The sequence below is a fragment of the Syngnathus acus genome, chromosome 21, assembly GCF_901709675.1.
Source record: "Syngnathus acus chromosome 21, fSynAcu1.2, whole genome shotgun sequence".
Taxonomy (NCBI): domain Eukaryota; kingdom Metazoa; phylum Chordata; class Actinopteri; order Syngnathiformes; family Syngnathidae; genus Syngnathus; species Syngnathus acus.
The window spans coordinates 10,886,463-10,912,822 of record NC_051105.1 but is presented as its reverse complement, the minus strand read 5'-3'; the positions used below and the strand labels follow the sequence as shown (position 1 = coordinate 10,912,822).

The 26,360-nt window shown below is 43.1% G+C and overlaps 1 protein-coding gene and 1 long non-coding RNA gene across 3 annotated transcripts in view; one reads left to right on the top strand and one right to left on the bottom strand.

Annotated features, from left to right (window-relative positions):
- Positions 1-222: 222 nt before the first annotated feature.
- LOC119139897 (potassium voltage-gated channel subfamily H member 7) lies at positions 223-26,123 on the bottom strand. Of its 2 annotated transcripts, XM_037239026.1 has the most exons (15): positions 25,651-26,123; positions 25,240-25,470; positions 17,527-17,682; positions 14,672-15,109; positions 14,390-14,601; positions 12,108-12,533; positions 9,736-10,135; positions 9,451-9,650; positions 8,762-9,014; positions 6,685-6,890; positions 5,944-6,031; positions 5,678-5,851; positions 4,581-4,740; positions 2,643-2,823; positions 223-2,413 (listed from the first exon to the last, which is right to left on the bottom strand). In XM_037239026.1, the coding sequence occupies exons 1-15, from the start codon at positions 25,724-25,726 to the stop codon at positions 2,147-2,149; spliced, it is 3,468 nt and encodes a 1,155-aa protein (XP_037094921.1). In that variant the 5' UTR covers positions 25,727-26,123; the 3' UTR covers positions 223-2,146. The 2 variants fall into 2 exon arrangements, with proteins under 2 accessions (XP_037094921.1, XP_037094922.1); XM_037239027.1 differs by lacking the exons at positions 25,240-25,470; positions 25,651-26,123 and having other exon boundaries at positions 8,762-9,016; positions 9,450-9,650; positions 17,527-18,250.
- Positions 3,097-26,360, top strand: part of LOC119115013 — an 85,257-nt gene continuing 61,993 nt past the window's right edge. Inside the window, exons 1-2 of the long non-coding RNA XR_005096091.1 lie at positions 3,097-3,211; positions 6,693-6,845. This is a non-coding gene — a long non-coding RNA (uncharacterized LOC119115013). The remainder of the gene's footprint in view (positions 3,212-6,692; positions 6,846-26,360) is intronic.

Sequence of the window (26,360 nt, the reverse complement as noted above, 5' to 3'; positions counted from 1 at the left end):
CAGTATGCGGTACTGTTAATTTAGTAAACTTAGTAAAAGTAAATAGTACTGTTGTATTTTAGTAACCTAAAAAGTACAGATGATTAAATATACTTCAATTTCAAACAGTCAATAAGACCACAATACCTGTTTTGAGAACCACCCAGACCCACATTCTGAATTCATAACGTTAAACATGGGTAACCCCCCCCCCCCCCCCAAAAAAAACTCATTCGTTCCACAGTTTTTAAATGTGTCCTTTTATTGCCGATCCCTGTTTCAAAACAAATCCTACTTTTTAAAATAATGAAAAGCAGCAGTAAACAAAAATAGACTTGTTTTTTAACATCTGGCAATATTATTAATTTCATTATTAGTTTCTAGCAATATTTCAGAGTCCAACAAAATTGTGCTGGGAAAAGAAACAACTTGTTGATATGTTAAGAATAATCTGACGTAGCATTTGTATTGACATTGTAGGCACGAGACCCTATTTCGGGGCTGTTTATGTGCAAACACTAACTTTCTACGTGGTAAAAGAGACACGTATGCTGACATCGTTATAACGTGTGCTACTTTGGGCTAGCAAGTGGTGCAAAAACAATAACTATACAGATAGAAAAAAAAAAACCATGCTTTTGTCTACAAATAATAGTGTCATAAACAGTAGGTGCACAGCCGTGACCTAAGTAATAATGCACATTGTATAAAGAGGACTATTACAGTATTCTGGATACTGTAAACTGCAGTGCAATTGTCCATAACCCCTGAGTCACATTTCAGAGAAGACGGGCATACAGCCGAAGATACACAAACAGTTCTCATACCTCAGTGTAAATGCTGATTTACACCGATACGTGCAAAAAAATACTGGGGTGGGTTCAAACGTGTTCACCCACTGATTCCAGTTAAGTGGCATCCAAATAAATCGGAAGCAAAATGAATCATTTTTCTCATTTTTTTTTTTGTGTGACTCGTAGTACTGCATGCAAAGGTTTGGTTCTTGCGTTGTCTGCTAAATATGTGAGAAACCTGTTTCAATCCTGGACCTGCAGGATAGCTGGACTTGATTAGCTTATCATGTGTCTGCGTAAAGAACATAGTGATGAATTCAGATCCATCCCCTCCATCTGCTTACTCACTAAAAAGTATGAATCTAGTTGGAAATGGTAAAAAAAAAAAAAGTCTACACACCCTTGTTCAAAAGGCTTTTGTGATATATCAAGGAATGACTGAGTCTTATTTAACATGACTTATAATGGGATTGAAGAATTCTGAACACAGCTACCCACAATCCTTGTTGCAATCGGGTGTGCACACTTATGCAATTGTATAATTTTTGTTTGTTTTTACTTCCACTCTTGAATAGATTAAAAACAAATTCAATTGAGTTTTGTGGGGTATTGGTCGACTGGTTCATGGCGGAAAAGGTTTTGAAATTATTTCTCACCAAAACCTGGAAATTGAACAGGGAGGTGTAGATTTTTTTTTATATCCATTCTACCAAATTACATATCCCAAAAAATGTTGTGCTAAAAACATATTTTCTCTTTTCCATCCATATATTGGCTCATTTCAAACCAATTAGGCAATTAGATTTTCATCACATTCATTTATAGAAAGAGCCAAAAAAAAAGATCTTTTTAAAAATACTTAACAGTACACAATTTTTTTTTTTTGTTCAAACTCTCACTAAATTGAACAGCTTGGAGGAGGCGACTGCTGGTGAATATGTCATTGCGTGTCAGTCCTATTCTACTAGCTTTTCCATTTCTCAAGCGATGTTTAATTATGACCTTTACGGTAAAAATGCGAGCATATTTTTGATATTTCTTTTTGTCTGTCCAGACATAATGTACACTACCATATGTGTGAGGTTTTGCATAAAACAGAACGGCTGTCGGTGCTCTATAGTGGCCTTGTTGGTGCTTTGCGCTCTCTGAGTGCTTTTACATTGAAAATACATATTTATACCAACGGTACTGTTGTACTGCAACAACAGTATTTCATCCAAATGCATAAGAAAAAAAACCACATTAAATATATACTACTAAGCAACTGCAAATCAAGAAATATATATTTGTCTGTTGCAGCATGCTGATAAAAAGTGTCTACTATGTAATTACAGCATTTTCACCCAGAGGTTTGAACACAAATGTTGAGAGGTTTATGGTCTCTGTAGCTCTGGGTCTGAGTCGGGTCTGTGGAGTCCAGTGGCGTTGAGGTTGCAGTCGGAAGGAGGCGAAGACGAGGACGATGTCGGAATTAGGATCAACGTGGACTGTTGCACCCTGCTAATCTCTTGTTGCTGTTCTGCTTGTCTTTGTAAAAGCAACGTTGAAAGGTTGTCCTCAACTGGGACCTTCAAGCTGGCCAAGCTCGGCCTGGAGTCTTTGGATTCTTGGAAGGCCCTCTTTACTTTGTGGTTAGGTCCCTGGGTGGGAGAGAGGATACACTGAAGGTTGACGATGGCATCGAGTTGGTGTGTTCAAGTAAATGTCAACTATCAAATAATTACTGTCAGTAGTCCTTAAAAATGGACGATTTACGGCCACGTGTAATTGCAGAACTATTGATTTCAATTTCATCTAACCCAGGAAGGAGAAGGTGGCCAGTCAATCATCATCGTTGTAATTTGACTTTGACACTCTGTCTTCACTTACTTGACTTTGCGTATGGCTGAAAAAATGGCTCGCTGTCAAGGCAGCGGGCTGAATCTTCACGGCAGATCCGCTATAGTCTGGACTGGCGGTCACAGTGCTGTAAGCTGGAGGACCCAACGCGGGCTGTCTCTGCAGCAGCTGCAGGATGGTCTGAATGTCGGACGTTAGCTGAGACTCCAACCTGAAAAACGGATATTTGATGACTTCCCGTTTTACTTTGAAGGAATACGGATTAGCGGATTAGACGATATCGTGACAGTGTTTTAAAAATAGAAGCAAATATTCACAGATAACAATTTCAAAGGTTTAAAGATACTTAGCATGGTTGAAAGGGACATTTAAATTCTTCTCTATCGATAGACATGTTGTGACTAGATTTGAGTTTCATTAATCACTACTTATGGAGATAATTGCGATGACTAATCACCACTTTGTTTCATTTTCTAGCTTTTCGTGTGAGAGCCAAAAACGGATGAAAGAAACACCAGACCACCAGTAAATCTGGAAATGTGTGTTTTGACGAACTCGGGACAAAGACACGAGCAACATGCAAAGTTTGAAACCTGAAGGTAAGCAAAATATTTACGACGTCTTGAATTGTCAGACACTGTTTAGCTTACCAATTGCTGGTTAAATATTAAACATATTTTGTGGTAGTCATGCAATGACAAGATAATAAGTGGATAGATTAGACACCACGAAGACTAAACTGGAAAAAGTTCGTTTCCTGACCACTAGAGGGGGCAGTTGATCCATGGCAGTCGACAGAGGCTTGTGTTATGGAAACAATTGTGTTTTTTACCCGTGGTGACAATTAGTTTATGTATGGGAGGTGTGACTCTATTGTTTACTGTGAATAAGTACACTCTTTCCATGAATGTATCTATGACTACATTTAATCATTAAAAAGTCATCTGCTTGAAGGTTGTAATCAATAATGCATACCACAAAATATTAAAAGTGCATTTTATGCTATACTTGTTGTCCAAAACCACTAGAAATCTCATCCGTCCAGGTCATATAAGGGAAAAAATGGGATAGGTTATATTTTAGAGTATAACATGACTTTTTCTGTGCGAAAATAAAATGAGCCAGACACGTGGTGCTGATGCCAGTGTCATTCCCCAGCCAAATATACCTCCTGCTGTTCATTTGTGTGTCACTCTCTGGCTGCCTGCTGGCTGCAGTTACGTTGTTCAAACTTTGCCTCTTCTGAATATGACATCCAAACTACATCTGCTCACGCATTGATGTACGTGTTTGTCAACATTTTATTTTACCAATTCATTGTTGTGTTTTGGATATGTTAAGATTGTATCGCTCTAATTCCCACCTACACTATATTAAGGCCAACAATTTCTCTTGCCAGGTAGATTTTCTTCCTCCACGTTCTATATTTGTTTGAGCAAAACGAGAGAAATCCTGGCAGGGATCTTGGTGCAAGTGCAGCTTACTTTCATATGTGTGGGAGGTGACTTTTTATTTTTTTAAAGCACGCACTAATCATTAGCATCGACACACAGTGCATGAGTAGTTGGCCTGGACTATGAATAAAGATAATAATCATGATTTTTATTTTTAAGTGCTCTTTCAGAAAGCTTTCAAAATGCTCTGACCGGTTGCCTTATGCTTTATTTTTATTTATTTTGCCCCCCTCCCCTTCCAGAAATTCCTGAAACTCCGGCATTTACGACCTATTAAAAGTGCTTTAAGGGGCTCTGGCAGAATATTGCACTGATGCGGGTAAAAAAAAAAAATAATAAATCAATTACATCAGTAATTCTTGAACTTTTTACTACCTAAAAATACATAAAGAAAAACAGAATAAAAAAAATTGCTCTCCAAGTACCACTATCATGACCAATAACAGTAGCCTAGTGAGCCGAAGCGATCATCAAACAAATGGATTAATCCCCCACCCCTAAAAAAAAAAAAAACCTGTTCAAATGCTCCTGCAGTTGATTTAGGCGCTGTTCCACCTCTCCGTAGGTAAGCTCGCTAGCCGAATTATCATCTCCTCTTAGCTCGTGGAAGTGTGCTGCTGACTCATCCAGGTAGTCGCCCGGCTTCTTGCACACCCATTTATCACAGCACAGATCTGCAGAGATCGCAAAAAAGCAACATGCATTCTTTACACGCATACATGTGTGCCACCGCACACCAAAAACACAACAACAACAAAATACCTGCTTGTTAAAATAGCCTGCCATTAATCTCAAAAGGATTGCCGAGTGGGAAGCTCTGTCGTAATTCATCAGGTTTTTGTCCCGGTGGAATCACGAGGCAAACGAAGATCGTTGTTATCGCGGCCGGACACCTGGTGTCGTTACCGTTGCTTTACAATCACGTGTGTCGGGAGCCCTTTTCGGATTAAAAAATAAATAAATCGGCCGCTCGTATTTGGTTTGTCTATCTGCAACCGCAGTGAGCGCAGGTGGCTTTGTACTAGCACGATGAGCCGTAAAGATACGAGGCGAGCCCGTTCTCTGTTGTGCGTCCCTTTTCTCACCAGCGACATTGTGCTTTTGTCCTCACACTGCTTCAACATCCACTGAGCAAGTGAAAGGAACAATCCAAGGAAGCCTTATCGGGAAAACAACACTGGTTGTAGAAGTGACAGCACGAAATGCTAGCCACTCTGCTTCGTATGTTTGAACTGCCAAGCTCGCCAAATGTTGTCGTGGAGGTGTTGCATACGGAGGCCGCGCCGCTAAACAGGAGCATCAAAGCGCTCTGGCCGAGTGTGTGAGCCTTTCAAAGGGACTTCTTTGATGCTTTCCTTGGCGGCGGAACACAGCGCAGCGGTGTCCAGTTGCAGACGCTATTTGCAGCGCCTCGGATCGTTAGCGCGTGGCGCTTACTGCCTGGACCTCTTTCGATGCGAGAGGGAATACGTTACACAATCGTACTGTAGAAAGCCATAATTGGATTCTTTGGATGACGGGCTCACACATCAAGCCCAGGTACCACCACCACCACTCCCGCTATTTCAAGAAATAGTGCCCCCTCCCGTCTAAAGGGAACAAATGTGTTACCTTGAAAAGATGGACTTCTCCTCAAGCCGTCTGTGACCTCGTTGTGTCCGAGAAGATTAGAGTCGAGAACAGGGCTGCTGGGTGTCGAGGGACCCCGAACTTGGGAACATCTCTTTAGGCACAGATTTGACTCCCTCCTACTTTCCACTTCTGGACTGACTTCATTGAGTTCCACTGGAGAACAGTAAATAACAACGCTTGTCCATTAAGCATGACTGGCGATGTTGTTGTTGTTGTCGTGTATTGATTCTCTTTCGAACACTTGCCTTTGGGCGGCTCCGGTGTGAAGGAAATCCTTCTTTTAATGCTTCTGGTGCCCTCACCGTCAGAGTCGCAGCCCTCGGGACTCGGGGGCTGCAAAAACATAAATATTTCCCGGTTTGATTTGTCTCCCAATCTCAGGCAAGATTTGTTGAGAGAAAACACAGGCAAAGAGCAAACGCCACTAGCTAACAAGCATATAACGGCATTAATTTATGTTGTTTTAATGTATTAATTGATTATTTGATAGTCAAACGGTACATAAATAAAAGTTATTGATGTTCGTCCTGTAGGCGCCAACAGCGCACTTTCAAACTGTTGACGACCGTCAAACCAAATCAAGAAGGCTAGCATGCTAACAACAAAGCAATCTGCTTCTTTTAAATGCGTGCGCTTTCCTCCGTGGATGAGTCACAAGCGCATATCGACACGCAACTCCCTTCGGAGCAAGATTTTACCCAGCAGGCACAGTGAGAGGGGGACATGCGGTCCCTGCTTCAACTGTACGACATCACCATCTGGCCCGACCAAGTTTCTCCGCTTCTGTTAGCGCACATGTGAAGCTAACATCAATTTATACACTGGGGTGATGAGGACATATTGTGTGGAACGATTCGATTCGGTTTGATTTATTATACCCGTCTTCAAAAAACAAGCTTAAAATACGCCAGCCGACTTTTGTCGCGTGTCAAGGTAGCTGTCGCTGTATTTGCAGCACGCGCCACCATTGTAACATTCCCTTCTACCTTTGCAGATTCATCTCTGAGATTGAAGGTCAGCTCCAGGTTGGCAAAGAAGTAGTCAGCAAACTCCGGATACATGTCCAACACCTCCAAAAGGTCCTCCCGTTGGATGGTGCTCAGGTCGCAGTAACTCAGAGCTCGCACATCAGCGTTGGACTTTCCAGGTTTGGCAAATAGATGGATCATTTCACCAAAAATGTCGTTTTTCCCTGGTTGTCACAGACACGCACACAAAAGACCATTTCAGTATGTGGAGCTCTCTATTTAGATTGTGTTTGAACTTTCCCTTTGCTATGTGTCTAGTTTGGTATTACTGTGAACATAACATAACATAACATAACATAACATAACATAACAACATAACTTAACAACATAACATTGTGTATAATTAATATGATAAGTAGATATAATTGCTGAAAGTCATATATTGGTTCTGCCTATACTGCGAAAATGCATTTTCCCTTTGTTGCCATGGCCTTTTTAGAACCACTGGCAGAGCTAAAGGGGGGGCTGCTGGGGCACTGGACCCCCTGTGAAATTTGCAAATACCCCCCAGTTACAGGCCATTTTTCTGGGATTTTCCTGGGGAACACAAATTTAATCTTCACCAACATTTTTTAAAAGAATTATTTGCGGCTCCATGCCCCACCCCCAACGAGTCTAGAGTGTACCCTGCCTCGCCCTTCCAAAGTCAGCTGGCTTTAAGCTCCATTTTACTTGTGACCCCCACAGTATAGTAGTAAGGACAAGCATTATAGAAAATGAGACGGATGGACTCTGTAGTGCAATGAAGCACAAATATACAGATACAGCTCTTTTGAGACTTTTCTATCCAGTTAGTCCAAAATGATTTCTTGGTCTCGTGCATGAACGAGCACAGAAAAGCACCTAATGATGCAATTTCTGCAGTGGAAGTTGATCTACTGTAAATCAGTAGCAAATGAACTGCTCGGGGGGCCAGAGTTGAAGATGTTATTATACACCTGCGCCCGGGGCACAATGTACAGACTTTTTGCTCGTTTGGCTGCGGGCGAGCCTCATAGCTCAAATGTGGCATTGTGCTAAAATGCAGCTTTCCCTTCTCAAGAAATGGAGCAAAGCGCTGCTGATCAAGCAAGTTGGCGGCATCACGCCGTATGTTGTATTCAAAGTTGCCTGATCAATGGGATGGGTGGCATTTTCTGTGGCGATGTTAATCACGAGTCCGTGTGATTCAGCAGCCCGCGCTTAAGCCTCATTGTGTCACGTTTGGTTTTGGAGCGCATTCATCTCGTGGACAAATGCGTTTTTAATCCGAGCTCACCTGGCTTTGCCTTGTCCAGGAAAGGCTTTATTAGACCTTGTGTAATACGCGGTCATGAAATATTACACAAATTCAGCTAGGATGAAAATTGTGTATTTTTTTTGGAAAGGATAATCCCCCATCTTCCCGTGCTGTCAAGAATCTGCCGACAGTTGCCCGTGCTCTTTTAACAACCTTTTACGGATCCACTTAATAGAAATGCCAGCGCCTTGCTCTTGGCACCGCACGCCTGTCGGCCAGAGGGCAGAAGCGGCGCGGGTGCCGTCTGTCAAATATGTGTTGACGTGAGGCATTTTAAAAGCAACGATAAAAAAAAAAAAAAAAAAAAAGCCCTTTGTTCCATCTGTGGAAAATTCAAACCGAACCGTTGGATGTGTGCTTCCTACAATTTACATGAATTGTATTATTCTGCATACCCGCTTCACAATTTAATAGAAGCAAAGCTTTACGAAGATGATAACACACACGGCGCTCAGTGCTTTTTGATTTTGAATGACTGACTCCAAATGTGTGTGAATGACAGCACTAGCCTCTTGTATGGGGGATCTCAGCAGATTATGCCGTTATTACATAATGTGGCCAGTGAGTTTATCACCAATGTGGATGCCTGCCAATTCATCCTTAATGCACTTAGTGCACCGTGAAATGTCAACCAAAACATTTGCCTGAGATGGGACATAAGTCATACGTCTTCCACTCCTTACTGCGCTTGACGCTAACACAATTCGGGATCATTTTGCTGTAGACAATAAAAAAAACAAACGAGATGCGATTTACCCAAAATGGCCACCACAATGTCATCTTTCAGGATCTCAATAGACCCGCGGGAGAGGAAGTAGAGAGCAGTGAGTACGTCGCCGCTGTGGACCAGAGTGTCTCCGGGAGGGGCGTGAGTGGTCTTGAAGTGCATAGCCAAGGCCCTCAGGCAGCCTTTGGTGGCTCCTTGGAACACTTTGCAGTTGTGCAGGAGATTATTATTGAGATGAAGACAAATATCTGCCTGCAGGCACTCCGGAAAACCTTTGAGCACCTGTGGGGAGGAAATGAGTGCCCAATTTAGACCAATCAATCGATAGTCCCTGGGAAGTGCTTTGTGATTGTCAACTGAGGGGGAAAAATATGTCTGTACGGATGATTAGTGTCTCATCCCATCGATGGATAATTTTAATTGTTAAAGATATTATCTGTGGTTTGAGCTTTGAGCCAATACATGAAGCATGACATGAAGACACTGGAGCTCCACGTGCTCCCCCCCCACTTGTTTCTCGATGGGGGGGGCTGTTTGACACAGTGACCCACTTGACTGTTGAATTATACAAGGTAATAAAATGTAATACGCACCTCCTACTCTCGCCAAAGAAAAGACATCAAGTCCGTAATGTAAAGCAGACAAAAGAGAAAAAACACTTGGCCTTTAGAGTTGCGCATATATCACCGTGATGGCTTTTTGCCAGCCGTTCATTTACCGTGTTCATGTCGATGCCGTTGGTGTAGGCCCAGGAGTGCTGGAAATACTCCTCCAGCCTCTGCCTCAGCGGATTGGGTATCTGATGAAAACGGATGAACTCTTTGACCCGTAACATTTGCGCGTGGTAGCGTGCAGTGCCCGAGTACAACCTCTGGATGATGGCCGAGACGTTTCCAAAGATGCTGGCGTACATAAGGGCTGCAATACGGACAGGACAGCGCTTTGTATTTAGTGGAAACGACTTGCCATTTTGCTTACGACGCCCGCCAGTCGACGTACTCACATCCGATCAGCATGACACAAATGGAAAAGATCTTCTCCGAATTTGTGTTGGGCGAAACGTTGCCAAATCCAACGCTGGTTAAACTGCTGAAGGTGAAGTAAAGCGCCGTGACGTACTTGTCCTTAATGGACGGACCAGAGTTGGGATCGCTGTAGTTGTATTTCTTCCCGATGGACACTCCCAGATTGTCCAGCCAGCCGATCTTGTGCTCCAAGTAAGGCTTTTCCACATTGCCGATGGCGTACCAAATGCAAGCCAACCAGTGGGCGATGAGAGCGAAGATGCACATCAACAGCATCAGCACGGCGGCGCCGTACTCTGAGTAGCGGTCCAGCTTCCTGGCCACTCGAACCAGACGGAGCAGCCTCGCTGTCTTCAGGAGGCCGATCAGGGTGGTCGTCTAAACACATATCGACGGTTAGCTGGGTTGTCATTCGATTATTCGACAAAGTTTTAAATTCCTTTGAAGGTGATACGTATATAGCGAGGGTTGCATGTGCAGTATGTCAACTGTCGCTAGTGTAATAATGTCACAAGGTTTGGTGATATGCTGACTACGGAGAAGCCATTCCCCAAGAGAGCTAATAAACAAGCCAAATGTGACTACGTACCACAATCTATTCATTTGGCCGCACCGCATTGTGCTGACTTTTGTTGCCGCCGAGAGTCGTAATGCGTGGCGAGCGTTACTGACTCGCGTATCGTCATTATGCAAACATTAGCTGTGAGATAATTCAGAGAAAATGCAGCGAGGGCATTTGCGGGCTCTGCAAAACAAAATTATACCGAGGTTGTTTTAATCTCGTAAACCAACATGGAATACCGTATCGTACACAGCGGATTTATTCTGACCGGAATTTGTGTGCATTTGGAATTATTGCTTGTTTTTTTTTTTTTTTTTTTTTTACTTGTCAGGACTCAGCACAGCTACAGTATACAATTTAAATTAAGCCGTGACAGATGTAACGAGTTCAGTCACGTTTATCTGCACAGGGATTACGTAATGTAGTCTCTGAAGAGCTCCTCACTTTCTTTGTGTATGTCCAATGGGACAAACATAAACAGCTTCATATATCCGTTTTTAATAACGCTTGGCCTCATGAGGGAGGCAGATAGTGGAGCTGGAACTTGTCCCAGCTGACTTTGAGCAAGACTTTGGGTTATTCTGAAACAGGGTCGTTGTAGTAGAGAACAATAGCTAACAAAATAATTAAAATTAAAAAAAGCGTTTTTGTTGATGACATAAAATAAAAAAAGTAAAACGCCTTTACAAATACTAAACGCTCACTCAATATAACTGCAACTACAGCAAAAGTCACCGTTGTAGTCATCCAATTAACTCATTCGCTACATTGACGACTATAGACGTCAAACATTTTAGTTAATATCATACGTGAACCTTTGGGGTTCATTTTAAATGTATTTATTTTGGTCTGACAAATATATTTCAAGTGTGTCTAAATAAATAAATAAATATAAAACAATAAAAATCCATATTCCTAGCCAATTGAGAAGACAACTCAAAAAGACTGTATAAGATGACGAATAATATACACCTTTTTAGCGGGGTGTAAAATTACTCGCGAATTTTGCGGCAAGGCTGCATCCCGCACGAATATCATTACCGTTCCAGAACAGCGAGCGAGTGTGAATGTCAGCCAGGAAAGGCTCCATCTCACCCGTGACCTGAGTGCGAATGAGCTGTATAGAAAACGGATAGCGAGATGACACTGTCCGCTTGCATCAACCGTCAAATGATTGGTTTGCTCGCCGCCGCCGTGCACCGCAAGACGGACACTCCATTTTCTTTAGGTGTGCAAAGTAAAGCACCGCAATTGAGATTTACAAAGACTCGCATCGCTGACTCAGCAGTAGCAGTGACGGCAGTGGTCCAAAAAAAAAAAGATGATTATGGTTTATAATCGGGAGCTTTTCTGGTGTAATGGAGTGCCCGCAAAGCACGATCAAGCGCTGAAGCGGATCCAGAGCCATCAAACAAGCTGGCGGGCCTGGCAGCCAGCCGACCAATGACTATCTAACATCTGGATGTAAGCTGTGCACACGGCTCTGTTGGCCCCCCTCGTCACATAAATGCATCAATGATTGCCATTTGGTAAGCCATTAATCCTTGTAAATGGATTCGAGAATGAGGACCATTCAAAAAAAAAAAAAAAAAAAACATGCAATTTAAAGTAGTCCTTCCATTGCTGAGACAGAAAGACTTAGGCTTTAAGTAGTGGCCTGGGTGCCCAAGTCTGGACTCAATAAAGAGATGACTGGGCAGGCATGACCCATGCCGTAATACTCTCGTCCCTTTGGGGAAAAAAAACAAAAACAGGTTAATAAATAAATAAAGTGAAGAGATAACAAACCTCATCCGATCCTGAACCGAAGATCAGCAGGTCAAAGGGGATGGCCGCCACCATGTCTATTAGGAACCAGCCTTTAAAGTAATGGATGGCTATCTTGGCGGCGTGGCTGACCACCTCCTCGTTCTGGTTGACGTACGTGGTCCTGAAGTTGATGAGGATGTCGATGATGAACATGATGTCCACGATCAGATCCACCACGTTCAGAGGGCTGCAGGAGTAGCCGCATTTGCGCCTCCTCTGCTCCTCTTGGTCGTTGAGGAGGAAGGCGGCGGAGTAAGGCGTGAGGATGGCCGTGTAGATGACCAGCAGCAAGATCAGCCAGTCCCACACCGCTTTGAACGGGCTGTAATGCAGGATGGTGAACTTGTCGATGCGGTTCGTCTGTAGCTTGTACTCTGGAAGAACGTCGGCGCCCAGTGACAAGACCTGGAGGAGACCGAAAGACTTAGAATGGATCTATTTTTAGATGAGCAGAACAAAAATTACGTCAGTAGCTTCCCCATAAATATAAAATAATGTAAACACAAACATTGACTTTTTTCCAAACTCCCTAATTCAACAATTGCTTTCTGTAGGCGTAAAAAGCAGGATGATGGAGGACTGACTCAGTCAATAATGTAATCTCTTCATAAAGATAGAGCGTGAAACATTCCCTCTTTTCTTTTCTTTTATGTAATTTACAGTGTGACAAATCAAATAAAAATATGCCTTTTATATCCATTTCGTAATATATTTTCGTTCTAAAAATATCTCGAATTTACTCATGCGAGGAAGTCAGATTTATTAAACTACACGTCAAAACCATCAAAGCTTTTACTTATTAGATTGATTGTTTCACATATGATTTATACCGTCGGCACCTTTCTTCAACGATACGACATTGTAATTTATTACAGATATGTTTGTAGATCAGGGACTTGGCTTTGAGAAGCGCTGACTTACACAAAAAAAAGCAAAGCAATGCATTTGCGTGGTGTAATACCCGTTAATTAAAAGTAAAATTGCACGCTCGGGTAATTCTTCTTTGCCTAATTGTCCTCCCTCAGAGACTCTTGACAAATAGATCAATGAGGAAAAAGCCAATGTGAGTGATGAAGCCTTTTCGCCGGAATTAGCGACAACAATGCAACGACTGCGGGCACTCGCCATGTACGCGCTCGACAACGCAAAAAAATTTCATAACTTTAGTAGAGCGAGAGAGACCAAAACTTTAGTTTTCATTTCCTCACACGAATCCATTCTGACTGGATCGTAAATTATTCAGTGTCCTGTGTCATCCGCGGGGTTTTGGCCTAACAAGCCGTGGATGACAAAGACGACTCTCCTGTGCCATAAAAAAAAAAAGAAAAAAAGTGAAGCTGTGGGCAGCAACGGGGTCTTTTTCGTCACTGCACATTCCCCCGATGTTGAAGCCATGAATTATACAAGAGACTCGAGATGGGCGCTCATGTCTCGTCGCCGTCCCCGAACACTAAACCGAGGTCAACGGGGACGAAGAGCGTTTAATCACGATGATGCTTAGCTCATTTATACATGAGGGATGCGTGTTGAGTCGAAACACTTTCCCCAGATGACATCGGGCAGACCTGCAGTATTACATCTTTGTGCTTTCGTATGCTTCAAAAGTGGAGAGTGAGGGTGAGAGTTATTTTTAAGTTTGCTCGCTTAGAAAATAATCGGCCCTGACGTGGTTATTTTCATTGGTTGTGCTAAAAGACACAATGTCAATCAAAAATGCATGAGAAACACACTTTATAAAAAATAATAAAATAAATAATAATAAATTAAAAAAAATTGTACAATACATGTCAGCGGTTCTCAACGTATTTGATCAAAAATCGTTCAATGAATTTGAACAATGAATGAACCAATTTGTATGCCCCCCCCTTCTGTCCATTGACTTCTATATCTTTTTAATTCAAGGTCGTCTGTCTGTAGGCTTTGGGTTTAACGTGCAAGTCAAAGTCAATTTTATTACATTGGACTTTTCTCTATTAACCTCGCCTAAAGCTCTGAAATAAGATGAGAAGCAAACCAACTTTTCTCCAACTCATTATTCTTCCTGTGCTTTCCAGGAACGACCCCTCTCTCTCTCTCTCTCTTTGTGAATGTCACAGCTCCACCGCTGGGGCTTTGGCAGCATCCCAAGCTCGCAAACAAAGTGCCGCTAAGCCGCAGGCACTGACTCTTTTTTCCCGCGACTTACCATGGAAGAGCTTTTTCAAAACTAGTTCTCGAGGGGGTTGGCCATCAAAAGTACCACATTGTAAATGATGGCTCACCTGTGTGACTTTCTCCGTGACGTTGTGTGTCCTGTCTTTGACCTTTGGCGCTATGATGGTCTTCTCCGACGTTGGAGGAGAGTGAGTCTTCTTGTCGATACCTTCGGAGAAGGTGAGCGCGATCAGGGGGATCTTGTTGATGGTGCTGTACTTGTTGATGTTGGAATCCGACGTAGAGCCCAGCAGGCTGGACTTGACGTGGTTAAACGGACCTGCCGATTAAGAACAGTGTTATCTGTCATTGGTCCAGTATGGGACGGGCCGATGTTCTAGCAAGCATACCTTCGTTTGGATGACGGTCCCTAAATATGCTTTTGGAACTGGAGCTGTAGCCTTCGATCTCATGGACAGAGGACGCCCGCCTCATGCTCGTGATGCTTTCTCTCGGGAAGGTATTGGATAAGGAGGTTGAGGACTGGTGTACCTCCGTCTGGTAAATCTTCTCCCACGGTAGTTTGGGGGACGAATGGTCGAGGGGTTCGGCCGCCACGCTGGTTGGAGAAGAGTGGTGGCTGGAGCTGATGAGGGCGTGGGTGTCGTTGGCTTCCATTGGACTGCACATGCTCTTGGTGGGCGAGGGGAAGCTCTGCAGGGCAACCGAGTCCTCGTTGTCTTTGGGCGAGTCCACCATCACGGCGTCTGGGTCCTCTTGCGGAAGCGATTGCTTGTTGGTATTCATCAGACTCAAGGCGGCCTGGCGGAAGCGGAAAAATCGACTCCCTGAAAGAGGGCAGAAATTTACAGCGTTAAGTTACGAGAAACGGCAGCGGCGGCGTTTTAATGGAAGGGTGTGAAACTGCCTTTACGAAAAAAAGGGTTTTTATGACCTGAAAAATATTACGTGGTTTATATTAGGCAATTAACAATGTAAAGCTGAGAACAGTCAACTCATGTTCATTCACCGGGCACAGGGACTCCGAAATACCGCAAATCCGATTTTTCATGCTAATCCAAGTCAGATATGCGAATTTTGCTGGCCTTTCCAAGCGAAACCTTTTGACTCATTAACAATCGATTAGCACAGGGATGAATGAACCCTTTGTGAGGAGCCCCTCTCTCAGCATCCTCCTTCCATACATAAATAATAGCTTTCCATCTGTTTCCATACCCTAAACGCGCTGATGTCATCACCCCTGAAAGCGTCTAACAGAGCTCGGAAACTCCCGGAGAGAGAATTATAGATTTTCTCGGCTGTGATGAACCACCTGCCGGGTCGCACTGGTCGTGGCTCCCTTAACGGGGTGGTTTGAAGGAACAATACAAAGTCATTCATTAGTTTGGATTTGGATCTTTAGCTTGTGACTATGCCCTTGTCGGTTGTGAAAGACGCGTTTAATACTTTTGCTTTATATTGAGCGCAAGAATGTAAAGGGAAAACACCATTCACGACAACAAAAAATATTCTCATCCTTGCTTTCAAAGCAATAAATATTTTGCTCTTTTAGTCATCGCCTCTCGCTCAAAGTAAGCCGAGATCGACTCCAGCTCGGCAGCCGACTCTAATGAGGATTTCGAAAAAAGATGGATGGCACTTGGACTTCACTAATAGTCTCATTTGTGGAGTGTTTCGGCTTGTCTACAAATCCCGCACTGCTTTATCTTACATAGTGGCTGTAGTAGAGATGAAAATGGACGTATAGTGTGAGCACAGATACTACTAGAATGCTCAGGGCTTGAATAAATTCCGGCTCCACAAAATTAAACTTTGAATGCTGTAGGAATTCTGAGTAACTTGGAAATGTTAGCATATTTCACTTTGAAGAAATATTTCATAACACCACAGCTAGCTGTCTAGCTCGAGCTGGCGTTAAGCTATAGCTAGCGAACTAGCTACTATATAGCTATAAGCTATCTATCTAGCCATGCAACTACCAAAAATGTACGAAAAAGTACGAAAAGTGAAACGTGAATTCCAAAGACACCTTCAGCTCAACACAAGCCGTCCCGTCATCAACCCTTAGATCCCCTTCGCTCAAGTACGCTCACAAGCAATCAAATGTGATTAGTCATGTTAGCTTTGCCTGCTCACACGCATGTTTACATTCGCAAGCGCAATGCCAGAGGACTTCACGCTGAATGAAGAAAATGGCTGAGATTGAGTCACAGAGGAGATGCTGAAGGAAAGAAGGCTTGTTGATATTTAAACCTCCTGACATTCATCCAAACAAAAATCAATCAATCAAAATAAACCAGGCCTATAGAAACGCTCGAAAAACATACACTTAGAGATGGTGTCATTAAAAAAAAAAAAAGAAATTGGCTGTATAAGCAGAGCATTTCCTCCCCTTGTGCATACTTTGCATCTATTCTGTACAACATTCACAAACAAGATAAATAATGTAACAAGTTTTGTGAATAATTGATGCAGGATCATTAAAAAGTACGATTAGGCTGTATATTTTTAGGGCAAGTCAAAATAATTACACTAAGCTGTGGCATTTTAATATTTTTTTAATAAAATGTAATTACTTTAGTACAGGATTCATTATGCTTATGAGGGAAGATGCTTTTTAATGTTGTCCGAAGGGGTGGAATAACAAATAATTAGATCATTTCACGGTGGAACCTCAAAGGTCAAATACCGCAGATGTTGCACAAATTAGTCAAACAAAATCGGAATTACTGAATTTGAATTACACAAAACATAAACTTAAAGTTCAGCAGCTACAGGGTCTCCCACAAGTCACTCTACGTTTTCATTTTCTATATCCTTTCAGGCGTCATTCGGGCAGACGTGAGGTCATCAGCATTTGACAGCAAGAGCTTAGCCGTTTTTGTAAGCAGATCATTTCCCTGCCCGTGGCTCACCACTTGACATTGGAGGAGCCTTTCAAAATTGACAGACACCCTTGGCTCTATTTTTGTGCCCGGCGCAAGTCCAACGCAAATTTAGAAAGGGGCAGTTGCGCCGTTGCGGGAGTGAACACAGCTTTTTTCCTTTCATTCCCGGCTTTAGATGGCGGCAGTTTGACCCTGGAACGGATTAATGTATTACCACTGTTTTGCCGAGGTCAAACCACCAGGATGACAAAAACACATTTGTCCTTTAACATTCCACTTTTATTTTTAGCCTCTGTTAGTATATTTTGAAGGTGTCACAGGATTATATCACAGCGGAGAATTTAATGAACACTCACTTTGATCAGACTTTGTGGGCGATGCGGGGCTTATCTTCTCCGTGGAGTTGTCGCTCCCCTCATCCAAAACGTAATCAAAATTCAGGATGAACATCATCACCACACCTTCTTCGTTCTTCACTGGGATGATATGAATAGTACACTGGAAGTCCGACCCTGGGAAAAGAAGGAGAGGGGATGATACTGACACCAAACGCTTGACCATGCATTACCCTTTTGCGTGAAAAAAAAAAACAAAAAACGGTTTTCTGTGGATCTTTGAGGCAAAAAAAAAAAAAAATGAGGAGAACTTGATCTGATTTAAAGGTCAATGATTGCATGTCATAAACCAGAAATAACTGAGCTCACCCCTGGTGGGGGTTAAACCTTATGGATCTATATTTTCTTGCTCCCTTATGAATAAAAAGAAAATGTAGTCATTATTCAGCATACAACTCAGTTGAATAGGATTGATCACAAGCTGAAGTGATCGGAGCCAATCATGAAGGCTTACAATGCGCTCGGAGCTACAATCACCACGAGTGAACATCAGGCCGGGTAGTGGAGCAGAAAAGCATCCGCCGTCTAAACTTAGACTTGAACCCACAATATCCGCCGTTCACAACGGCGCCGCTTCTTTCCGGAGGAAGCGGAAGGAAGGTCGTGTCATCAATCAACTCGCCGGACCCTAAAAACAACAACGTAGCTGTGGTGATCTAGTGACACAGTGACAGCTGAGAGAAAGCTTAGCTTTGTGTCAATTCATCCCATTCGTTTGCCCCTTTTATGTATACATTTGACAGATTCAAAACAATACAGCTTCATCTAAAAGCCACATTTTGTCGTCGCTCTCTGTTTTTGGTTCTCTGACCCAAAGAGGACACACACACACACATTTCCAGTGTTGTCTGTAATCTCCTCGGGGCTCAACAGACACCCTGCCAGTAGCGTTCATTAGCAGTAGACTCGCTGTCTGACTAAATATAACAAGCTCGCTCTCCCGCTACACGCCAGAGTTGCGTTGGAAGGATTTTTTGCCGTGGAAGCTCCCAGAAGTGATGTCCTCACTGACAGCATGATAATGTGATTTGAAAGCGTGGGCCACTGACAAAGTATTTTCGGGAAGTCATTTTTTTTGGTCAAATTTCATTTTAATTGGCATTGCAAGGAAAATTCTAAATTAGTTTTAAATCATGTAATAATTCACATACCTGATTTTTAAAAGACGAAGGCTGTGGCGAAGCACTACTTTTGTCTCAATGAAGCTCCTCAGCTCACTTCAACTTAGCTAACTTGAACAGCACCAAGATGGCGGCAAAGAGCTACTTTTCTCTAAATGACCAGCCTCAACTCAATTCAATGTAGTTGGCACCAAGAGGCAATAGGATGGAGGCAAAGGACTACTTTTGTCCAACCGAAGCTCCTCAACTCATCGCGACATCATTCCTTGGCCAAAAGATGCTGCTTCAACATCATTCACCAAGATGGAACTCAAGCAACACTTCCAGTTTCGAGGTAAGTCTTAAGCAAATTACAGAGCATAGTTTACAAAAAAAAAAAATTCGTCAAATATAAATATGTAGTACAACTAGTATTAATTTTTTGTCTATTAACAAACGCATGATATTTTCCATCCACTTCCCATCTAAAATGGCTGACGTTTCTATTCAATAACACAGCTGACTGTGCGGCGTATTAGTCCTAATTACCCACAGTGAAATAATACTTCTTTCTCATTGTGCAGCCCCGATGAAAATTGTTTGCTTGTTTTCGTTCCAGAAGAGGAAACAAGCGTGCTGCTCAAAGGCTTAACGGCGGGGGGTACCCCCACTCATCTGGTGTCCCGCTGAATGTCATCTCTGCCAAAAGCCTTCAAAGAGATGCGTCGTCTCAATAGAGCTGTGAGAACTCAACAATCAGCAGTACATCTGATCTCATAATGTTATAAAAAAAAAGCCTTCTCTCTCTATTTGTCAGCGTTCATTTATTTTCTTAACCCATTCAGGATTTCATGATCACATTTGTAGAATCATTCACAATATTCGTAGAGTCGAGCTAAGCCACTTTATTATGGCCTATATGTCTAATGAATATTTAATATAAAAGCTGAATTCTTAAAAGCAACAATATGTAATTTATGCAGCCTGAAATAACACATTTCGGCTGGTTGGTCGTTGCTATGGCAACCTCAAATCACCTATTTTTATTTCCTGATGTTGGATCGTTGTGCACTAAATTAGAAAATATGGAAACCTATAATAAATAATTAAAAATCAAAAAATCAAATATTAAGTCGTAACGTAACATTAGGACTAGTTACGGTGGGTTTAAAAAGTCTACACACCCCTGTTTAAATGCCAGCTGATTTATCTCGAGTAGATATTAATATAGCATAAATTATGGTTGAACAGATGTGGGTAGACATTTTATATCCAATGTATACTGATGATCTTTGGTATTTAAGCTTTGCTATTGCAATCAATAATAACCTTATCAGCATTGCTGACGTGTCAACTTGTAATTGCTTCAGCAGATGTGGCAGCCGAGGTGTAAGTGTTGAAATTCAATACTTTTTCTTAATGGGTGACGCCGCCGCTTGCTGCATTAGCACATTGCACAGTGGGGACAGCAAGTAATGAGATAATCAATTCATTTTGCACTCTAATTGTGTTTACAACTGCTGGAAAGGTTCACTGACAAATACACATGCAAAATAACAAACTAAGCAAAACAATATTCCACTGTATTTTATTTTCCACCCACTTGCATATTAAATCTTGGCTTGTTTGTCATGATGGACATTTCATTACTGTTGATTCTATTTCCACGATCAATTATTTAAAAGGCCGTGGCGACATGAAGGGATCTTTTGGACAGTGACTCACAGGCCCAAATAATGCCGTAACTACTTTTAATTAATAAGGAATGCACTTGGGAATTGCTTTTTAATATTGCATTGAGCTCTCGCTTCCTACAGTTTATATCCATTTTTTTTTTAATCAGGCTGTATGATATGATGAATATCATTGACCCCTCCCCCCTGGATATTTCTGGCCACATCTTCACTTCAGTTGAGTGAATTCTGCTTTACATTTCAACTCTCCCTCATTTGACCATGATGTGTTGTGGTTTCATATTAATCTGCATAAAATAATCCGCTTCAGGTAGAAACATGAGTAATAATGTTGAGCCATGTTTTTTTTCTCTCGATTGGTCCTCTTCTTCGACGCTTCGACCCAGTGCGCGGCTTTTACACATTCCGGCCACAGATCGTTGCCCGCTAGTGGACTAATTTAATGAATTATGACGTTTTAGGTCCAGGGCTGTCCAGCTTAAGTCAATACGCAATGTTCCCGAGGCGTGAAGGGTGCGAGCTAGCACTTAGTATTGAGTCTTTGGGCCTTGTGGCCATATCCAACATGCTTGCAGCTTCACACAGTGGCCTAATTTCATCTTCAATCAGCGTCACCGCAACCATCGAGGGGATAACTAGCAGTTCAATCCACATTAGGTTTGTGGTGGTATTCATTGAATCGTGATATTTTGCCATGCCATCTTTTATTCTGCTTAATTTAGCACAAATGTTGGCAAATGGAATGGATGGTAAAAATTTAAATCCGTGCGCAGAAACTGATTAGGAGAAAGAAAACAGATGGTATGAAGGGGAATATTAGATTACTTTCTCCAATACAAGCATCCCTGAAGATTAAAATAACCGTGGGTGGACATTCCAAGCCAATAAAATCCAAGGACCAGTGTTGTTACATTTCCCAAACCTCAAAGAAAATAATTTTCTTTTTCCTTTTTGTCAGGGGGAAGGCACGGTAAAAACATAGGACATTTATTTTACGCAGTTTTCAAGCGGATAATTTAACATTCACATCGAGCTATTAACTCAAATTTAAGCTGAAGCGCTGCGTTCATAGCTACACTATCCAAATCTACCAAAAATATTTATTTTTTATCCCTTTAAGTCTTGTCTCGGCTAGCTAGCTTGCTAGCCAAATGTCTGCTTTTGTTATCTAGCTAGCTCTTGCTAGCAAAGAGCTATATCTATCTAGCTATCTAGCAAGCCAGCTAATCTCCATCCATCTATCCAATCTATCCACCCATCCATGTTATAAAAGCTTTTACAAAATTAATCGACTTCGGCGCGACTTCCATCACATTATATCAGACCGCAACAACATCTTTAGCGGTTCAACCCCTAGCCTCGAATCATCTTACTGCCAGCGCATTCTAAATTCCCTCTTAATACCAAATGCTGTGTATGTGCTTCAGCACATACCGGTTGACACCAAAGAGGGCAGAGGCCAATGAAAAATAGATGCGCTGTTTTTGCAGCTTATGCATGCGTGCGAGTGTGGCTCGGCACACCTTGTGCTTCCAGCGAGTAGCGACCCCATGCTAGCAGAGCGTCCCCCTCGGTGGGAAGTCACCTATGAAACCCTGCACCTACGCGTACCGCATGTCCCAGATCATTCGACGCGGTTAGCTAAGCTACCGCTGTTATGTAGTCATTATCCATTTAACTTTTCTCCGCTGCTCGGTGTCAGCTTCCTTTTGTTAAGACTCGCTACGGCGCAAAGTATTATTACACCCAGTGGAATCCGATACCTTTATAAGGCCATCAAGGGAAAGCATTTATCTCATTGATTATGCATCGTCATTGGAAGAACGTTTCCTATTTTGCTATTCGGGTAGCCTTTCTCGATCATCCGCCGAAAGGCAGAGCTAAAAAACGAAAGGAAAATGTTGCTTCCCTTGGCACGCCTCCGACGTTCCCGATGCTACTTTTTATTTGAAGCGTAAGCAGCTTAACATTTTGCCTCCTCATCGAAAAGAATCGAGGCATTGTCGCCGCAGATAACGCATCGTTTGGTCAAATCCCGACATCACGTTTTTCCAAGGATTTCCCACAGCACTTACTGAGGAGCGGATAAAAAGGAGCAACACAAAGCAGCCTGTACTCGGTGACATTTAAAGCAAGAGTATGTAATTTGACCTTAAGCCAACACCAGGTCCAGGTTCTTGCAACAAAGAGAATAATGTAGTGTCTACAGAATGTCATCGCCATAGTACGAGGAGATCACTGACTTGAGAGTCAATTAATCGATGACATTATTGAGCAGCACAGTACAAAAACCTGCGACCTTTTTCGCCCCTCTAACTTGATTTTGAAAAATCCAAATAATTAAAATTGCTAATTAAATGAGATCATTAAGCTAAATGTTGTTGGAGCTTGCGGTAGCATTGTGCAACTTGTTAACCGCTCAATCCCAAGTGTTCAATAAGTAGCCAAGGAAAAAAAATCTAATAAAAATAACTTCTTTTTTTCACGTGTTAACACCCCGTCCTTGGCAGAGGTCCGCGCTCTAATCTAGTTTGATGTGCTTTGTGCCGTGGCTGTGTGTGTGATTTTGATTCGTGACAAGCATTAGATGTAAAGGGGGGGGGGGGGTCGGCTCCAAAAAGATTAACTGATGTGAATGAGAAGTGATTGCTGGAAATGCGTTTGTGAGCGGAAAACGGCCGCCATGTTCCGACCGACTCGAGTCAATACGGTCGGTCGCCATGAATCTTTGATTCCGTTTTAGTATAGCGGCCCGCTGCGGCTGCCCGCCTGTCCTCCATACCGCTTTAATGCATTTGCTCTGTAAGCTGCTCATTCCCAGTCAGCGAGCTGACAGCCCCGCCATCTTTATTCATGAGCACACATGCGCCTTCTCAACTCCTCCGACAAGTATTAAGAGTTGTGTGTTGAAGCCGAGGATTCCGAAGCGACAGCCGGCGCTGAAGGTTTCCCGGGCTCTTATCCTCCGCGCTCATGAGCGCATGATGTTAAGATGGAGCGTGGCTCACGCGTGGCGGATTGGAGCGACGGGTGGGGGTGGGGGGGCTGGATTTGAGCACAAATTGCCAGAAAATCCCGCTCGTCAAAAAAAAACCTGAGACGTTTGCGCCTTCGCAAACGGGGCCCCCCGAGCGTTTGCCGTAATTGTCTCGCGTGTTTCCGAGACAATCTATTTCTACTACGTAGAGCAGCTGGCTCTTGGGTTCCTTTCCTCCTGATTAACACGGAGCGGGGAAGAGGCAAGCCTGGTGGCGGCTGACGCTAGATTAAACATGTATCCGTGGCCTAGAATCTAATCAAACTCACAATTAAAAATTAAAAGAGCTGCCTTTGTATGATTCAATAAAATATAACTGCATTTTCGCCGTAATACTGTACATCACTCTTTGGGGTGTAAACTTACAGTGCTAAATGCTAAATCGTAATATTGAGGGGGGGAAAATTGACACAAAGGCATAAAACAAATGAACGAGCATGTGGCTACTATGTCACGCCGACCACAAAGAAGCTCAAGTGAGAGCACGCCAGGAGGTGGTCAATCTGCGGATTGGTGCCACTGAGCGGCAACATCGCATTAATTCGCCTCTGTGCTGTGCCGTTAGCGCTACGTCTGGAATACAACGAGAATGAACGACAAGCAGCGTTTGGAGCCAAAACGTCTTTTGCAAAGCTGCCCGAGCTGGAGCCATCACATGCACGGCAATATTACAGATTAGTCAGATGATCCACGCTCTAATAAAGCCACTGGCTACAAACATGGCTTATAGCACGAATGCTTTCAAAAGCGTCGTGGAAAACATAAAACAATGAACGCGTCTTTCCTCGTCTCAGGCATGTTTTTTTCCCAAAGCTAAAAATGATTTTAAAAACATAACATAATCCAATCATACTCTCACACGGATGCTACTGCTGCCATTCACAGATTGCAGCAGCAAAGCTCTCGAGGACATCAATGGAAGCTTTCATACATTATGTTGCACTCATCCTCCGCTACTGCGCTGTGGAAAAAGTCTTCTGACAATGCTCTGAGATATTCTTCAAACAAGAGATTCATTTGCAATTTGTGCACTGTCCACTGTTTGTGTAGTTTAAGATGACTGCACTTGCTTTATCTCTGCAAAGGTTACGGAAGCCGTGAGGAGAGTCTAAATATTAGGTACACGTGTCGGTATATTGCGGTGCAGTTGTACATCATCGGAAACTACGACTAAAATAACGACCAGTTGGTTTTATGACTATCTTTCCGACACTCCCGAGCATTATCATCTTTCTATTCTAGTAAAAAAAAAATAGAAATAATAATTAAAAAAACTTTTTGTTACATTTTCAAGCAGTTTTACGGCTTGACAGTGTTACATCATGAAAAAAAAAACAGCCCCATTCTTGGTCTTTAATTTGATACACAAGAATTCACCACGCCTGAGGAAAAACAACCAATTGGCGACTGAAGGCGTGACTTATGAGGTGTCAATCATCAGGTCAGATCAGGTGTCAGAAAGTTATTAGCATATCATTTGTTTATTTATCTTTGCCAGCTCACAATTGGGCTTTTCTGACATTTTCATTTTTTTTTTGTGCCCTGGCTCAATAACTGCGCTTGGTTGCATACCCAAAGTTGTGTAAGGACACCAGCGATGTGTCACCAGGGCTCGCCTATCTGGGTGATATCGATGTTCCCTCGTGGGACGTCATCAATGTTTGGGTTGAGAGTAAACGATACGGGCCTTAATAGCGACGCTCCGCTAACAGCGGCAATATCAGATCTCTCTCGCAGGGACACCTCATGCCTCTTGTTTCCCACTCGGACCGCGTCTGCTCCGTCCGACCGACAGAAGACCTCGCCAGGGTCGCGTGACGTGCGCAAAAGGTCAGCGACTCACCGTCTTTGCGATAGTAGGTGATCTCCACCTTGCGCTCCTCGGAGCCCCTTAGAGCCTGGCCCACCTGGCCTATGGCTTCCTTGTCCGTCTGCTCTCCGTGGAGGAAGTCGCAGGTGCACGGCTTCTGCATGATGTCCGGCCTGGAGAAGCCCGTCATCTCGCAGAAGCCGTCGTTGCAGTAGATGATGGCACAGTTTTCCACCCTGGCGTTGGCTATTACAAATTTACGGTCTGCGGGAGGATTCGGGGGCAGGGGTGAAAAGAAACGTGACCTTGGAGGTACTGTGTTCCCAAATTATTAAGGGGATACTTTCACCCTTAGACAAAACTACAGTCAAACATCCAAAACATATTCCAATAATATCATTTCTTACAATTTGTCATCATTGAAGTATTCCAAATGCTACTTACTCTGCCCCTCGAATTTCCGGATAATTATCCCAAGAAATGTGTTTTGTGGAGCGACGTGTCCTCTTCTCACCGGCATGTTTACTGGCAGACGAAATCTCCCAGGGAGAACTTACAGATGTTGCCAGTTGACGGTGCCGTCTTCTTCCTCCGCAAGCATGCTCCGCTCCGTTCCGGCTCCGGTTCCGCTTCGGCTCCACGCAGCCTACCTCCCTCCTTCCTACCTTCACTTTAAATGACCTTCCCACTTGTTTTAACCCGCTTGGATGCAGGCGCAAATGAACGCTTCCTCTCCGACAAGGCGCGCGCACTCGCTCGGCTTTGCTTGATTTAATTGAATTTGGCCGAGCATCTCGCATTTAGGGAGGGGGAGGGGTGAGGGGGGTACGGAGGAGAAAGCGATCCTGGCGGCGGTGGCAGCGGAGTGTGGGCGCGCGTTCACGGAGACTGGTCGATGATGCGTCTCAGCTTGGTGACGTCTCTCCCAGGGGGGCTTAGTCGCCTCCACCTCGCCTAGACGACGCCCACCCCGGTGCCGAGGCAGGATTATCTGCGTCTCTACGTGCATTCCTAAGGGAGGGAGAATAAAAGAAATTAAAAAATGAAAGAAAGAAATTACATTAGCAATTGTTGGCATTTGTTTAGCGTGCCAATACTGACAATGCACTTTTGGTTCGCAAACTTTTTACACCAAAGTACCACACCCCTCCAAA

Coding starts and splice junctions, on each gene's coding strand:
- LOC119139897 (XM_037239026.1), bottom strand. CDS start 25,726: ATGCCGGTGAGAAGAGGACACGTCGCTCCACAAAACACATTTCTTGGG. Junction 9,015..9,450: donor ACGGCATCGACATGAACACG/GTAAATGAACGG, acceptor TCCTCCCCACAG/GTGCTCAAAGGTTTTCCGGA. Junction 5,852..5,943: donor CACACCGGAGCCGCCCAAAG/GCAAGTGTTCGA, acceptor ACTGTTCTCCAG/TGGAACTCAATGAAGTCAGT.